Source organism: Cydia fagiglandana, chromosome 3 (genome assembly GCF_963556715.1).
Source record: "Cydia fagiglandana chromosome 3, ilCydFagi1.1, whole genome shotgun sequence".
Classification (NCBI taxonomy): Eukaryota; Metazoa; Arthropoda; class Insecta; order Lepidoptera; family Tortricidae; genus Cydia; species Cydia fagiglandana.
This window is the reverse complement of record NC_085934.1, coordinates 1192854-1210921: the sequence shown is the minus strand read 5'-3', so window position 1 is coordinate 1210921 and position 18068 is coordinate 1192854. Positions and strand designations below refer to the sequence as shown.

At 38.3% G+C, this 18068-nt stretch overlaps 1 protein-coding gene across 3 annotated transcripts in view; it reads right to left on the bottom strand.

Moving 5' to 3' along the window:
• Positions 1–17349, bottom strand: part of LOC134679803 (uncharacterized) — a 130498-nt gene extending 113149 nt beyond the window's left edge. The window contains exons 1-16 of one of the 3 annotated variants that reach the window (XM_063538693.1): positions 17070–17349; positions 16762–16981; positions 15713–15856; positions 13353–13418; positions 11554–11619; positions 8316–8400; positions 7595–7651; positions 6950–7046; positions 6048–6178; positions 5090–5179; positions 4410–4532; positions 4146–4223; positions 3213–3335; positions 2581–2658; positions 1079–2159; positions 513–671 (exon numbers count right to left, since the gene is read on the bottom strand). In XM_063538693.1, coding sequence (XP_063394763.1) covers positions 513–671; positions 1079–2159; positions 2581–2658; positions 3213–3335; positions 4146–4223; positions 4410–4532; positions 5090–5179; positions 6048–6178; positions 6950–7046; positions 7595–7651; positions 8316–8400; positions 11554–11619; positions 13353–13418; positions 15713–15856; positions 16762–16981; positions 17070–17220 — 2749 coding nt within the window. In that variant the 5' untranslated portion in view covers positions 17221–17349. The remainder of the gene's footprint in view (positions 1–512; positions 672–1078; positions 2160–2580; positions 2659–3212; positions 3336–4145; positions 4224–4409; positions 4533–5089; positions 5180–6047; positions 6179–6949; positions 7047–7594; positions 7652–8315; positions 8401–11553; positions 11620–13352; positions 13419–15712; positions 15857–16761; positions 16982–17069) is intronic. The other 2 variants (XM_063538694.1, XM_063538695.1) reach the window with 2 other exon arrangements.
• Positions 17350–18068: the final 719 nt, after the last annotated feature.

Sequence of the window (18068 nt, the reverse complement as noted above, 5' to 3'; positions counted from 1 at the left end):
ATAAACTAGTTTTGACTAAGGAAAATGCGAATTAACCAAGGCATTAAGGGCATCCGCTAGCTGGCGCGGGTTAAGAAGAAACAGGAGCTGAGTTTTAAATATTTTAGGTAAATATACCCGTCTCGCTAACGGAAGCGGCTCCTAAAACTAGTGCGATGCGAATGCGAAAAATCCTGCGTAAAATCCCAAAAATCAAGGTTTCGTACTCGACTGTTTTCTCCTCCAAAACTTAACCAATCGTAACCTTTGGAAATCTAAATGATAATGAAATTATCTTTTTGCTTTTTTGGCTAATTGATATCAGTTTTGAATACTACGCCTCTCATTGCGGTATAGTCAATGAGGCCTTTTGGCCATTTTTGAAGGGCTCCTAGCGCATTAAAAAACAAAAATATCAAAAAAAGCAAAACGGTCCGACACAGATATTGACAATATTAATCTGTGTTGAAAAGATCATTGCTCTAGCATCAAAACCCACGGAGGAAACAGTCGAGTACGTTTGAATTTATTACAATTGTGAGTCGTTTTCTCACTGCAGCCGCATCTCCTAAACCTGCTGTCCTTATGCAGCGTAGCGAGGATCTGACTCCCACTGCATGAACGGAATAGGGAGAGAGATGGACCGGGCTTTTCGGGGCAAGTGCAGAATGACACGTGGTGCTGGCAAAAATCTGTGTGGTGATCGAGAAAACGCAAATAAGATACTTAAAGGATTGAAAAAAACAATGCTTCTCTATCAAACTGCTGATTATATCAATTTCCTAATAAGTGAAGAGTTATTGATTGTGGAAAATTTTCTCTACCTGTCAATTTCAAATCACGATTTTTTCTTAGACATGTCTTCTTCATAGATTTTACTAATTTGGAAAAAAAGTGACTGTTTTCAATCTATATTTGATTCCCAAAAATGGGATAAAGGAGACGATTACATATTTTTGAAAGAGATAGCTGTTTGGTAGAGAATTGTTATTTTTCCTCCTAAGCTAAATAGTTGGACAAATTTGTCTTCTGGTCGGGGTTTTCAAAAGTGGTCTGGTAATGGTCATTAAAATAATTTATGATAAGTACCTACACTTACCATATTCATAAATCCTTCTTATTTCGTTAGTTTTAGAAGTAACATCCAGTGGCAATTTCTCATTCTCATATTCTTGACTTTTAAGTTCCCCTGTTCCGTTATGCCCAATTGTTTCGTTAGGCTCAACTTTACGTGCAACGTTTACATCTTTTTGATCATGTTTCAAAGCCTTTTTATCTTTCTTACTAACTTTTTTATTTCTATCATCTTTACTTTGGTCTTTGGCCGACTTAACCTTTCTCTTTGTTAAAGAAAATCTTCGTTTAGTTGCTGAGTCATTGAGAGGTGGTATAGGCCCTGGTATTTGCTGGTAATTATCATCATATTTTTTTGGGGTACGAACAATAGAAGAATATTTGACACTTAAATCCTGTTCATCGATTGGTGGTATTTTTGTTTTAGATTTGTCATGATAATTGACAGGTTTTGGTTTTACAATTCCAACCTCTGTGTGCAAGTTGTCTCCTGGTTCTATTTTTTTTGGATAATTCAATATCTGATCTTTATTAACCATGAGACTTAAACTATTTTTTGGGCTTTTGGTCTCATTTCTTTCAGTCAAGGTATTTGTTTCAAGATCGTCGCGGCAGCAATTTTTTTCAACAACTTGATCAGTATTGACGTCGTGGCATTCACATTTAACTGAGCAATTATTTTTAACAGCTCGATCAGTATTCTCATCGGGGCATTCGCATTCAACAGGGCAGATTTCAACATGTTGATATGAATTGTTTACCTGAGTTTCATTACTTTTATCTGAATTAGAATCATTCCTTACATATATTTCTCTATACGGGTATTCATTATCTTTAGTAGGTGTATCCGTTTCAATCGTCGCATTTAGTTTATCACTGTTATATATTGTGTCAGTTTCTCTTTCATTATCAAATGTTACTTTATCTGTACTTTCAGGTTCACTTGGTAATTTTATTACTATAGCTTCACGTTCAGAAATGGATATTCGTGTTGGTTTTGCCGAGATATATCCATCTTTAATTTTTTGTTCATCGTCAGATTTGTAGTTGTGATCAATTGATTTAGAATATGGAGATGATTCTTGTTCAGCGTTATCCTTTTCAGCCTAAGAACAATATTAACCTTTTAACCGCCGTAGACTGATATATGTCATACAAAGTCGGGCTCATTTTGCAGCAGTCTGATATAAGACAAAACTTCGTATAACTTCGTACCGCCGGCGACACGAGCACGCTTGATGAAAAATTCTATGGCGGTTAAAAGGTTAAGGTATTTCTGGTGTAAGGTTTGTAGTAGCTAAATAAATTTTAAGATTTACATAATGTACGAGAACTTTGTAAAGTGATTTTTATTTAGTTGATATTTGAACGATCTTTTTAAATAATGAACATTTTAATGAAATTTTTTACACCATTCAAAAGTATAGGTGTGTGACATCACAATGTAAATCTTTGTTCACACAAAGCCGATATAGGGTCAGATGGTTTGTAAAATATCAAAATCATATTCGTATCAAACATACTTACCTTTGCTAATCGTAAGGCGTCTAATTGCGCTTGAATTTCCTTTATCCTTTTCATCAACTCTAGATTGGGCTTATTATTCTGGAACAAAATAAATGTACAGTAAGGAAATAAGTAAGTTTTTAGTATATTATAATTATTAACTATATACATCGTTGTCTGAGTACCCACAACCACAGAATAACTAATAGTACTACCGCCACAACACAAGCCTTATTGGGCTTACCGTGGGAATCAGTCAATTTGTGTAAGAATGTCCCTATAACAAATTAACTCGTTTTGAGGGTTCCGTACCCAAAGGGTAAAACGGGACCCTATTACTAAGACTTCGCTGTCCGTCCGTCCGTCCGTCTGTCACCAGGCTGTATCTCACGAACCGTGATAGCTAGACAGTTGAAATTTTCACAGATGATGTATTTCTGTTGCCGCTATAACAACAAATACTAAAAACAGAATAAAATAAAGATTTAAATGGGGCTCCCATACAACAAACGTGATTTTTGACCAAAGTTAAGCAACGTCGGGAGTGGTCAGTACTTGGATGGGTGACCGTTTTTTTTTTTGCATTATGGTACGGAACCCTTCGTGCGCGAGTCCGACTCGCACTTGCCCGGTTTTTCTATAATATCACGTACCTTTTCGTCATTGTCGGTTTCTTCTCTATGGTCGGCGTAACCCGAATCATCTGATTTGGACGGTTTGTCGTCTGGGACTGTTAGCTCATTCGGCGTTTTAGTTGACGTTGTAGTCGGCACGGGCTACAAAAGAAAAAAAAACAGTGTTCATGGGTGAAATTAATTAATTACAGTGAGACGCCTCATTCTGTTCTCGTATGTTTCTTTTCTCTTAATGAATGTATTAATTATACAGGATATTGACTCTTGGAGACCCTATACATCTACATCTAAGGATAACTTGATAAACTATATAATCTTATAGTTCTGACACCTAGAGACATTTACACCTCTAAATATTATAGATTTTTTTTTGTGTGTTTTTTTATCTGTATCTTGTATGTAATTCGACATTAAGAGACCATATACATCTCTTAGTAATTGTAATACGTTAGATTGAATTGTTAGTTTTATTTTATAAAATTGTTGATGTTATTATTTTTGCTTTTATGTAAATTCAATGTTGACGTGTAAAAGTGCCCTTGTGGCCTATTTGCTGAATAAATGTTGATGTTTGATGATGATGTTTGAAATCAAGTTTTTATTGTATTTGAGTCGCTTAACTTCAAACTCGGGTAAATCCATCTGTCAGATTATGCGATTTTGGTACTAAGAAAACTTAATAGGGTAGATATTTGCTGGAGGGTCCAATGGATTTACCCGAGTTTGAAGTTAAGCGACACATTTGTTGCTATAGTTACGGTGTGTTGGACAGGGGAAAAAAACTCTTTAAAATCTCGATTTTCGAGACATTTCGAACGTTATACAACATATTTTCTTCTAACAAACGACTGTATTGTATGGTTTGTAATTCTTTGGATTCGGCATGTCCATCTAAAAATACCTGCGATATATTATAAAATACTACAATATCAAAATCATGTTCGTTTTAACCTTTGCTAATCGTAAGGCCTCCAATTGCGCTTGAATTTCCTCTATCCTTTTCACCAACTCTAGATTGGCCTTATTATTCTGGAACAAAAAATGTAAGTACAGTGAGTTTAGATTGGACATAATATTATAATTATATATGTCGTTGCCTGAGTACCCACAACACAAGCCTTATTGAGCTTACCGTGGGACTCAGTCAATTTGTGTAAGAATGTCCCAATAGGAATGAACTTATTAATTAATTAGTTTTTATATAATATCACGTACCTTTTCGTCAGTGTCGGTTTCTTCTCTATGGTCGGCGTAACCCGAATCATCTGATTTGGACGGTTTGTCGTCTGGGACTGTTAGCTCATTCGGCGTTTTTGTCAACGTTGTAGTCGGCACGGGCTTCAAAAGAAAAAAAACTGTGTTCAGGGGTGAATCAACTTAAATTGGTGTATTCGTTGCCATGGTTACGTTAGTTGTCTAGGGGAAAACAACTCTTTAAAATCTCGACTTTACAACATTTCAAATGTTATACAACATTTCTTCTAACAAACGACTGTATTATATGGTTTATAATTCTTTGAATTTGGCATACCTATCTAAAAATGCCTACGTCATAAAATTATTGATTGCTAAAATTCTCATTATGGTTGGTGTCATTACGCGCATTCTAAAGGCTTCCTCTTCACGTTCGGCCAACGCCAACGAGGGATGCATTTATGCGTTAGAGGGAGCAAGTGATATTGCTATCTCATTCTACCGCATGGCTGCGTCCCTCGTTGGCGTTGGCGTTGGCCCAACGTGAAGAGGAGCCTTAAACTATGAGATTTATGAGACGCATAGACATCTAGCACACACACAACAGATAGCAGTAAAATGTTAAGGCGTTTGCATAATTATTTATAGATTTTATCATTTAAAATACACACACTCACACTTAAAACAATAAAATTACTTACCCGTTGCGGAGTGTCACCTATGATCATATTATTCATATTAGAACAAATGCTGCATCGTTCAGGGCTCGTTTGACGTAATTGCTTCTCTTCCTGTTTAATTTAAATTACAATAACTTCATCACATAGTGTCTTGTTGCCTGATTTAATTTCTAAATGAATAAATAATTCATGTATGGCTACATTTACATTTGTAACGTTCCACGGAAAAAGGTACCTTATGGCGGCTGGCGCTTACGTCGCATAGCGCCGCAATAATATTAGAGCGACGGCGACGTTAATAATAGCGTAAGCGCCAACCGCCATAAAGTACCTATACCCCTGGGACGTCACATTTGTCTTTGAGAACTTCGATTTTATCATTTATAAATTTTTAACAAGCAGAAAATCTGCAAGATAGTAATTTTTCCACTTTTACATTTATATTTTTGAGAAAAAGTAGGTAAGTAGGTACATACAACAGGATAATAAATGGTGCTGAGATGATTTACCAGTCTTGGCGACCGGTTAAGATAATTCTGCCTGAGCTGCATATCTAACTCAGCCAATTTTGTTACACATTTCGAAGACAAAGTATGTACAGCCATCAGGTTTATCGGAGCTGCCGAGGTGCACTAAAAATCGAAATACTCTAGCTCCTTGACAAAAGAGACATGTTCAGATACTTGTGAGCACCTTGACCGCACTGATATATCTAATGGCGAGTGTAGCACAGAATAAATAATAGTACTAGGTACAGAAGACTCTCTAACAAAACGCGTCTGTCACGATCAGCACAGATATGGCCGCTAGGTGGCGACAGCGCCACGCGCGGCTTATGGCAAACCCCAAAATTGGGGTCCAACGGATGGAGTTTTAGCTACCTGTAGCAAAGCGACGAAATCGCGGAGTGAGCCACGCCTGAATGTAGTTAGGTACATACGAAAATTGAAAGCTAAAACGTTCGTATATGAATACATACCCGTGGATAAGTGGTGCTGAGATGATTTTCGACAGTCTTGGCGACCTGTTGAGATAATTCTGCCGCCTTGACCTGCATCTCTAACTCAGCCACTTTTCGTTTCTCGATTGACAACTGTGTTTCTAACTCCGCTGAAAAATAGCAATCAGCTGAGTATTTCACTTCTATTCGTATTTCTAGCGAGGACCGATAGACTCACACAAATGATACAAATATTTAAAAAAACAGGTATTTTTGTTTCAAAATCAACTTCCTACCACCATGAACCATCCAGGCCCCTATTTTCACCACGGTGACAGGTGCGACAATTCGACAAATCTCTTTGTTGCTGACGTCACAGGCATCCATGGGCTACGGTTACCGGTTACCATCGGGCGGGCCGTATTCCTGTTTGTCACCATCATTGTATTATTTAAGAAAACTTTATTATATTGGCAAAAAACAGGTATTTTTCTTGCGATGTCTATGGCAACATGTTGGTGGCAAACAACCACACCGCCCGTCTGATGGTAAGCGGTTACCGTGGCCTATGGAGGCCTGTGACGTCAGTAACAGTGATGTCGACAAATGTCGCACCTGTCACGGTGCGTGAAATAGGGGCCAGATCACCATCGGCCACGCTGTTAACTGACAGTTTGTAAACCTTATTACAAAAGGCATAAGGTTCACCGATGGACAGTTAATAGTATTGCTGTTTGTGTCATAATAATACAATTTTGTAAAATATTTTCTTTAATTTTCATACAAACACCCTTCTCCGCCGACGGTTAATCATTAACCCTTAACCGCATACGAAGCCATATATGGCGGATACGATATTCAACTCTATTGGCAGATATAAAAGTTCATATTTAAACAAATATTTTGTACCTATTACATGCAGTAAGCGGTAAAAGCCTTACCTTTCTCCGCGTCAGCATTGCGTCCGCGCAAGGAGTCCTTGATGCGTAAACTCTGCTCGCTGCGTGCGCGCATAACGGCAGATTGCAGCTGCGCCACCTAGCGATTATTATAGTAGTTATTATTGTCATTAACATAGGTTAATACTTAGGGCATAATGAAAATTCCTGGACTTAGAAAAAATAAGTCTTCTCATATATCAGAATCCAGAAACTTCCAGTATGGCCCACGTAGTAATAATAAGCTACTAATATATTATGGAAAAAAACGTTTTCTGAAATAAATAATATTTTATTTAATTTAATTAACATGACGCCACATTTTTTCGTGAGCCACTGTCACGAACGTAGCCAATGTGCAATGTGCCACAAAACCAGATGATCAAAAGATATATTTTACAACCAACAACCCGCCCCGGTTGCACGTGGTTACACAAAACCTTTGGTTCCTCAAGAATCACTTTTGATAGGCGAAAACTGCATAAAAATCCGTTCAGTAGTTTCTGAGTTTATATACCACGTTACCACACACAAACAGACAGACGCGGCGGGGGGCTTTGTTTTATAACGTGTAGTGACTACTTTTTGCGGAAGAACATGCACAGTAAAAATATGTAGGGCACATTAAAAAAAAATACAAAATCACACCTGCTTTTCTAATTGTGTCATGCGGCTCGAATACTCCGAATGTGTTTTAGCTAGTTCCTGACAAAAAAAAAACACAAATAAATATCCATTACTAATGTGATCAAAGAATAAACACAATTGGTTATATTTTTTTCTAATTCACAATATACAAAAGGTCCGAAACTCGTTTTTCTATGAAAGAAAACAACACATTGCTTCCAGTAGTTTTTTGTTTCCTTTGGCCTATGCAATAACACATGACGTCACTTACCGTCCGTCATTTGTCGAACGATATTAGTCTAATATTATTAGTGTGTTGTCATGGCAACACATAGGATTTGACAGTTCGTGGACAAATAATATTATTCTTATATCGTTCGGGAAATGGGCCCCGCATGCATCCGAGAAAAATTCTAATTATGTATGAAGTCTCCAACCCCATTATTATTATTTTTTAATTTTGCTTCGGGCTAGTGTGGATATTATAGCCGACACACTTTCTCGAGAGGAGGCATGTGCCCGGCATTGCAATGTCCCATGGGAGGGATATAAGCTAAACAATTTTCATTTTATTACAAATATTTAAAGACTAACCCCCTTATTCATAAACGTTTACTAAAGTTGACAAGCCGATAATAATCGTTTGTCCCTTTCCATCATTCCAATACGTCGGAAAGGGACAAACGATTATTATCGGCTTGTCAACTTTAGTAAACGTTTATGAATAAGGGGGTTAGAGTACCTTTTCTAGTTCTTCTATCTTTCGCTTAAACTGTTCCTCTACAGATCTGCATCTGATTTCGCTGCACACCGTTTCCGCGTCTTTCCTGGAAAAACAAACTTTTTAACTTAACGCCGAATAGAGAGATAAAGTCTAAAGGAAAAAAAAACGCGTTTTACATCGAGAACAGATACTGTTTGGCGGTCAGTGAATTGTCATACATCGACTTTTGATATTCAGAGTTACCGCAAAATGTATGGAGTTACACAGCGCCATCTCGTCAACCAGTCAAATTCTAATCACGAAATTGTCGTAGATTTTACACTATCAATGTATCCTTGACGCCGATAAAACTCTTTAGATAGATACAGCTACATAATTTCAACTAAGTAATTAGATGATTTCTTGATTTTACTTATCCGCCATCTTTTAAACGTCTTTTTATAATTGCTTAAGTGTCGTGTCGTGTCTTAATATAATGGCTACGTGCGAAGTGTATGGTGAGGGAACTAAAAGGTAATTGCGCTCGACGCACAGACAAAACATCCTCCAGACTGAGCATAGTCACAGAATAAATAATAGTACTAGGTACAGAAGACTCACTCTCTAACAAAACGCGTCTGTCACGATCAGCACAGATATGGCCGCTAGGTGGCGACAGCGCCACGCGCGGCTTATGGCAAACCCCAAAATTGGGGTCGAACGGATGTACTTTTAGCTACCTGTATAGCAAAGCGACGAAATCGCGGAGTGAGCCACGCCTAGCATAGTCGCGCTACCTCTTCTGCCACGCATACGGTAATTTTACTCCCATGTTTGAGTCGAAAGTGTCTTTGTGTGACGTTCCGTGTCTTTGACCGGACCAATCACGGCACGGCACCTCGCTCACCTCGTCCCGCGCACCCCCGCATTTTTGGCATCATCGGTTGCATGAAATAATTGCTCTAAACTCGGCCTAGAGGATTCCTAGTCTATGGCTCGACGTAACAAAAACTTAGAACTTTTCTGGGCTCATTGTTCATAATTCTCCGATGCGTTACGACAAACGTTACGTACCTACGGCCTAAAATCTAAATGATGGTAAGCGGTTACCTTAGCCTACGAATGCCTGAAATTTAGAGGAGTCATGAAAAATGCCAATACTATTTGATATCTGATGTGAACTGACAATTAATGTGTCAAATGGCCGCTAAGTAACACCTGGGTCGAGCACACAGCTCATACCAAAGACATATGTAACTTCGTATCTATACTATAGTTCGTTTTTTTACCCGACTACGGCAACGCAAAAGGAGGGTTATGATTTTGACCGGTATGTATGTGGGTATGTATGTATGTATGTATGTTCATCTGTTCCCTCATAACTTCTAAAGTACTTATTATAATTTAACAAACGATGTGTCATTCGAATCGTCTTAATCGTCCGCTGGTTATAGGCTATATGGCGTCCCAAAAAAATGAACACTGCGCCCTCTAGAGGTCATAAAGTCACGAACCAAAAAACTAAAATTAAGTAATGATGATGTGTTATACATCATTGGAAAGAGCTCAATTAGCACATTTCAAATATATAAATATTGTTAGCGTTTGCACCCGGCTTTGCTTGCATGCGCCAGATAAAACATTAAATTTTCGGTTAGCTACAAGCGCTCTGGTTTCTCTCCGCGTGTTACGCGACTACGGCGATACAAGGTTTTTGCAAAAGAAATTTGTTTGGCCGCTATACATGGTGTTTTTTTTAATGTCCTGCAACATTTTATAACGTGAATAGGTATAGAAGTCCTGATCAGCCAAAATGTATGAAACAGTCAATTTTTTTACAAGATATACTAAATCTCATACTAAAAGTGTCGGGCGTAGCCCGACGTACGCGTTCCAAAGCCGGGCACCTTCTTCGCCCCCAGACTAAAAGAGTCGGGCGTAGCCCGACGCACGCGTTCCAAAGCCGGGCGCCTTCGGCGCCCTCATACTAAAAGTGTCGAGCGTAACCCGACGTACGCGTTGCAAAGCCGGGCGCCTTCGGCGCCCTCATACTAAAAGTGTCGGGCGTAGCCCGACATACGCGTTCCAAAGCCGGGCGCCTTCGGCGCCCTCATACTAAAAGAGTTGGGCGGAGCCCGACATACACGTTCCAAAGCCGGGCGCCTTCGGCGCCCTCATACTAAATGTGTCGGGCGTAGCCCGACGTACGCGTTCCAAAGCCGGGCGCCTTCGGCGCCCTCATACTAAAAGAGTCGGGCGTAGCCCGACGTACGCGTTCCAAATCCGGGCGCCTTCGGCGCCCCCATACTAAAAGAGTCGGGCGTAGCCCGACGTACTCGTTACAAAACCGGGCGCCTTCGGCGCCCTTATACTAAAAGTGTCGAGCGTAACCCGACGTACGCGTTCCGAAGACGGCCGCCATCGGTGCCCTCATAGGCACTAAAGGAGTCGGGCGTAGCCCGATATAGGCGGCGCTCTGCATGCATTTCTGTACTGAGGACGCCCTCGCAAAAGTAATATAAAGTGACTTCAAAAAGTTAGTAACGAAATCATGACCCCAAAATTAATTAATTAAAAAATAAGTTTAAAAACTAAAACCCGACTACTGCAAATCGCGCTCTAAAAAGTATGAAACAAGATAGAATTCTTATCTAAAATTATCAAGCAGGAAATATTATAAATGTTACCATTTTTTTTTTATATAATAATAAAACGTAATATAATTTACTGAATTTTTTATATATTTACAGAGATTCAGAGGATCGCCGTGGTCGTATGCCACATTACTTTTAAGTTTATAATCGTGGCATACGACCACGGCGATCCTCTGAATCTCTGTAAATATATAAAAAATTCAGTAAATTATATTACGTTTTATTATTATATAAAAAAAAATGGTAACATTTATAATATTTCCTGCTTGATAATTTTAGATAAGAATTCTATCTTGTTTCATACTTTTTAGAGCGCGATTTGCAGTAGTCGGGTTTTAGTTTTTAAACTTATTTTTTATTAGCATTAGAAATAAGGTAAACAATCTTGATGTGTCTTTTAATTGAAAAACACATTTTAAAAATAAGTTACTGCAAATATGTAACAATTATGAATCTAATACGATCATTTATATTCTTCTGCTTTCATAAATGATAGTTACTGATTTTTAATAAGCGTTTTTCAATTAAAAGACATGCCAAAATCGCTTATCTTCTTCCAGGTTCTTACTAATGCTAAAAAAAACGAAATATATCTATTCGTTTGCTCATACTTATTTACTTACTTTTCAACTTTCTCCTCGTCTTTTACTAATGTATTCGTTTCAGCAGTCCTTGTTGAAGGAGGTTCGCTGAAATATTACATAATATTATGTACATCAATTATTTAGTAGAGATTATGACTTTTGTAACCAGTTTAAAATATCAACCTTACGGTCAACAAAGGTAGGTTCAATTTGGAATAGCAATCTGAAAGTTTTGTTTTTGAAAAAAATAATCATTTAATTATACCCTCATTCATGAAAATGGGTTACCTAATATAGAAACATCCATTCAAAGTGATTCCTTTTTACAAGCTTTTATTTAGTTTCACCTGACCGCGCGTTGTCTGTCTGTAATCAAATCTTGCAAGTTAAATTTGATCCACTTCCCGGTTTCCGATTGAGCTGAAATTTTGCATACATACGTAAGTCGGGTGACAATGCAATATTATGGTGTCATCGAGCTGATCTGATGATGGAGACAGGAGGTGGCCATAGGAACTCTATGATAAAACAACGCAACCTAATTGTGTTTGGGGTTTTTAGAATTGTCTCGATGAGTATTAGTTGTCTGTCGTAAGAAAAGTACAGTCAGCGATAAAAGCTTGTACCAAAACTGAAATTATTGCCAAAAACTTATCATTGTTTTATTTTTAGTTTTCTTGTTTATCTGCACGGAAAGAGAAGAGTCATGGTATGGAATCCCTTACATTCCAAGACTCTTTTATTTCCGCACAGACTGTAGTATATGTTTTTTTTTAACTATGGCAAAACCGAAATATAAATCGAGAAGTGTCAATAACACATAACACAGTAGGTAGAGGGGAGTTCGTATCCCAGTTAAACTACATTTTTAACCAACTTGCAATAAAAGATGTTCTATGCAAACCCAGTTACTTTCAGTTAGTTAATTTTAGGGTTCCGTACACAAAGGGTAATAACGGGACCCTATTACTAAGACTCCACTGTCCGTCTGTCTGTCACCAGCGCTGTATCTCATGAACCGTGATAAAATATAAATATATAGCAAGGTAGGGCTATGAGTGGATCAGAAGGTTGTAGAAGTGAAACGCTTGTTGCTATGTACAAGAATGGAATAATTTATTTACAAAAGTCACGATATTTATACACAATTTGAGAAATGAAAGAAAGAGACGTATTTACAAAAGAGTGAGTGGAGAATAGTCGGTGCACGGGCGCGGGCGTGTGCGAGACCGCGCGCGCGTGTCACTGCGCAGGCGCGGCGCGTGCCGCGCTGTAATAAAACTGAGTTCGCCGGCGGCGCGTGTCCTTTCGCTCGCCGGCCGCCGTGGAGTCAACATCGTGTCGTCGGATCGCCGTGCCTCGCTCCGCTGCTACGTGCTCGCTGGTTGAAGACACGACGAGATCGACGAGGCTGCTGCGGGCTCCGGATATTACACTGTCCTTCTCAGGACAATATAAAAGTGCTCTTTTCTGAGCACGCAACTGCCCTTATCAGGGCAACGTAAAATGCTCTTCTCAGAGCAACATAAAACTGCCCTTGTCAGGGCACGTCATGTTTCTCTGTTTAATCGCAGAGTGTCAGTCGATCGCAAACTGTTCTTTTCAGAACAATTCCGTGTTTCTGCCAAAACACATACTGTCAATCGAGTGTTCCCACAAATACATCATCTATGAAAATTTCAACTGTATAGCTATCACGGTTCGTGAGATACAGCCTGGTGACAGACGGACGGACGGACGGACAGCGGAGTCTTAGTAATAGGGTCCCGCTTTACCCTTTGGGTACGGAACCCTCAGTGGGCGAGTCCGACTCGCACTTGTCCAATTTTCTTACTTACTCTCTACACTCCGGTTCAGTCGCTGTCGCTGCCGATTTATTTTGCAAAGACATTGAAGAATTAATTCTGTAAATAAACCAAAAAGAACATTTATATTCTTTTACTTCATAAAATTCTAAATGTTGAAACACCTGTGCATACATTTAGAAATAAGTTGATGAAGCTATTGACAGATATTTTAAGCTATTACAGTGTAAAAGGTTTCCTCTAAAGATATACAGCCAGATTTGTAGTCATTTTAAGATTTTTGCATGCTAATAAAACCTGTATACTTAGATTACTTAGTACAAACAGCAGAATAAGCAACCAATTGTCACTTACCACCTAAGACGCTAGTGTATCAACTTATTTTTTGCAAATAAATACTTACTTACCATATGATTTAAGTAATATACCTATTAACCTTTTTACCCATACCCACCATTCAAACTTTTCCTATTTTAAATTTGAATCTTGTTGCTTATAGACCGGGAGATAGTGACACATTTTACTGGATCATTTGTACCAGTATGGCGGTTCGTCAGGGGTCTAAGTACGGAATGAACGAAATAAAAATGATGGTCATAGCGCTGGTACCGGCGGCCCAATCGCGTGGGCGTTAGTCGAACGTGTCGGATAAAATACGAGTGTCGAACGATTTGTTCCACAAAAATCCTCGTATTTTTCGATAGTCCATAAAAAAGAAGTAGACGGTAGCGTAATGCCATACTTCTCCGGTGTGACTTACAGCCCGCCATACTGAAAAAAAAAACAATTCAATCATTTGTGCCAAGCTAATTTTTGCACAGGTGATCATCGTCGAGCAGCCATTCATGGACATCACCATGCCATACTTTTTGGATGGTTCCAAATGGCCGCCATAAGGAGTAAATTTTTTTTTATTGCTAAACGATTTGTACCATCTTGTTTTTTTTTTCAAGACTTTCTGTGTGATCATATATGGAAATCTCATAATGCCATACCTGTGAGGTGGCAAATGTGTACAATATTTTTATTATTATTTCAAGTATGGTGCCCCTTTTTCCCCCTATTAGAAGTATGGCAAATATAATAATGGTCACATTGCATCAATATAATTTCCAAAAATCCAAATGCCATACTGGTACAAATCGTCAAAAATTGTTTTTTGTTTTAAGTCTTGGCTTAAGTCTCACAGTCGTCCGCCCCGTAGTTATAATCTGAAATATTTTTTTTTAGGTATAATTGTATCCAAACAAACAGAATATGATGATGCCATGCTGTAAAAAATTATTTTACGTATACATAGTCGTATTTTTGAAACGTGTCGATTAAATAAGTTTTTCAAGTATGGCAGCACTTTTTCCCCCTACTATAAGTATGGCAATTATAATAACGGTCACATTTTATCAAGTACTTTCCAAAAATTTAAATGCAATACTGGTACAAATCGTTTAGCAAAAAAAAAAATTAACTCCTTTTCGGCGGTATGGCGGCCATTTGGAACCGTCCGAAGAGTATGGCATGGTGATGTCCATGAATGGCTGCTCGACGATGATCACCTGTGCAAAAATTAGCTTGGCACAAATGGTTGAATTGTTTTTTATAAATTAATGTGTTCGCCTCAGTATGGCGGGCTGTAAGTCACACCGGAGAAGTATGGCATTACGCTACCGCCTAATTCTTTTTTATGGACTATCGGAAAATACGAGGATTTTTGTGGAACAAATCGTTCGACACTCGTATTTTATCCGACACGTTCGACTAACGCCCACGCGATTGGGCCGCCGGTACCAGCGCTATGACCATCATTTTTCTTTCCTTCATTACGTACTTAGACCCCTGACGAACCGCCATACTGGTACAAATGACCCAGTAAAATGTGTCACTATCTCCCGGTCTATTAGTATTTACTAAGCAACAAGATTCAAACGATTTGAACGAAAGTCATCTCAATTTTGAGATGACTTTCGTTTGTTTGAGAAAGCAATGAGAAATAAATGCTCCTTTATTTCGTTTAGGAATGGTTCTTATTACATTCACATTGGGGTCAGTTTACACGTTGATTAGTTAATGTGTAATACCCGGTATGAAGGCCAGTTACACTTAACCCCCACTAACACGCATAGAGCTTACTTACATTACCTACATCAGGCGTGGCTCACTCCGCGATTTCGTCGCTTTGCTACAGATAGCTAAAAGTACATCTGTTCAACCCCAATTTTGGGGAAAGCCATAAGCCGCGCGTGGCGCTGTCGCCACCTAGCGGCCATATCTGTGCTGATCGTAACAGACGCGTTTTGTTAGAGAGAGAGTCTTCTGTACCTAGTACTACTTATTTATTCTGTGCCTACATGCAATCATCTCGAGTAAAATAAAAAACTTGTTACCTAAATACTCACTTGAGAGAATTATGTGTATTAGAACCCTTGTAGCTCCGGTTACCGTGATTCTGTTTCAGAAACTGTCTGGCCGTACACAGCTGCATGCTAAGATTTCGGATCCTATCTGCTAAGATTTCGTTTGCTTTTGTTAAGTCCGCTATTCTGTAAGTAAATATTAAATCTCTAATGGTACTATCTTTTAGTAAGGCTGCATGGCGAGTATCATGATAATCAGACCAGGGACCAATACCGGTAAAACTAAAAATCAGAATATTTCATACCTTTCACAATATTTCTTTGATATTGTAGAATGTATTTAGGTAAGCATAATGATTGATGAAAAAAAAAAAAAACAGGAGCAACAGATGCCTTGAGCTATGCAAAAAGACTAAAGTGGAAGTGGGCAGGCCATACAGCAAGACTTACAGATAAGAGATGGACATTAATAGTCACCAAATGGAGAGGTCCACTTGGCAAAAGAGGCCGGGGCAGACCACAAATGCGTTGGGATGAAGACCTAAAAAGAACAGCCGGCACAGACTGGATGGCGACAGCACAGGACAGGGACAAATGGGCAGCATTGGAGGAGGCCTTTACCCACTAGGGATTCATTAGTAAAACACATATTATATAAGTCTTAGTTTTATTTTAAAATTTTTTATGTAAACTTTTTACAATGAATAAAGGGCTTTTTTATTTTTTTTTTATTTTTTTTTATTAATGATTGATCACATTAGTAAATTAAGTGCATAAACATACATACGGTTTATTTGTACGAAAAATATACCGGTTTGTATCCCTGAATCAGACAAAGGCAGTGGTTGGCATGGACATTGCCACACTGCGGGATACTGAACTAAAATTTAATATGGACATGAATGGATGTGACTCAAATGCTGCAATCTTATTTAAAAAAAGTAAGTCTATTGAGTGTTATTTTAAATAGGATTTTTTATGAGTTTTCAAATAAGTGTTATACTCAGAAATGCGTGGTGTGGCACCGTCCGTACTGATCATTGGACACAAGAGAATGACTAGAAGAGTCTAGAATATATTTTAAATCTTACCCTGCTCTCTGTTCACTGATAACGGCTTTGGCCGCGGCACAGCAGTCCCTGCCCGTATAAGCTTTTGTCTGAGACGTCATTCTTTGCACTTTGGTTGACAGTATCCGGTTCTTCTCATTTTGGGCATTGATAGTTCGCTTCAGCTCCAAATTACTGTCTAGCAAGGAGTAGTACAAGTCCTCCAGCTCCTTCTTACTAAGGTTTGACGGGCGGTGATGTTCTACAATAACAAAAAATCGAAATATCAAGGACACGGTAAACAAAAAAACTGTGTCACTGTTTTAAGCATTCCAAGAACAAAAACTTACCTTTCTCACAACGTGCCGCATGTTTGTTACACATATTATTATCACTTTGATCCTTTTCATACGCGGACTTTGTTATATTATGCGAGGACATTGTGTAAATAATAAATATAACAATCACAAACAAAATAATCGAACACTTAATTTTTTGCATTTAAAACTTTCATCTTTAATTTACATTCTCACATACATTAAACAATAACCTATTATTGGTACATGCTTATTAGATTTTACATTTTTCCGGTGGGATTTGGAAAATTTTTGCGTGTCGACGTTCAATTTACGAAAATGCCGCCATAGCAACGCAGGAACTGTCACTGTCAATGTCAACGCAAAGGTGGGTTGTTTGAGACACACGTTAAACCGTTCACAGTTAAACAAGTTATTATCAATTTTTATTTTTCTATGCTAGTTCGTACAATATTTGTACAAATTTAAATATTTCGGAAGATTTACGAAGTTTCTGTCGCTGGTAAATCTCTCTCTAGCAAATTTCTTAGTGCGAAAAGGACAGCACTGAAACCAGGGCCCAGTTTTATAAAGTTACAAGTTACAAGTTTACAGGCGTTTACTGGCAACACTTGCTCCGTTTTTTACAATTTGCGTTTTATAAAAGTACTGTGTTACAATTTTACAGGTTACAGGTACAAGTGCCTGTAGCTCAACCATAGACGAAAATACGGGAGTTTTATAGTTTTAAACTCATAATCGAACAGGCGTTTTATAAAAAAATTGTAAATTACAAGTGTAGATTGGTACACTTGTAACAAAAACTTACATACGTCTTGAGTCCTGTAACATCACAACAGCAGTTACTTGTAGACTCGTTTTCTGAGAGATTTTAAACTTTACTCTTTATTGTTAAGCACCAACGCCAACGATTGTGCCAGGGCATGCAAACTTTTCCATGCACTGACCTTATCAGTTTTTGTTAATGTATCTGAAATTTATAGTAAATAGGAAATAAAGTGACAATATGTTTGATATTGATTTTATTGACGA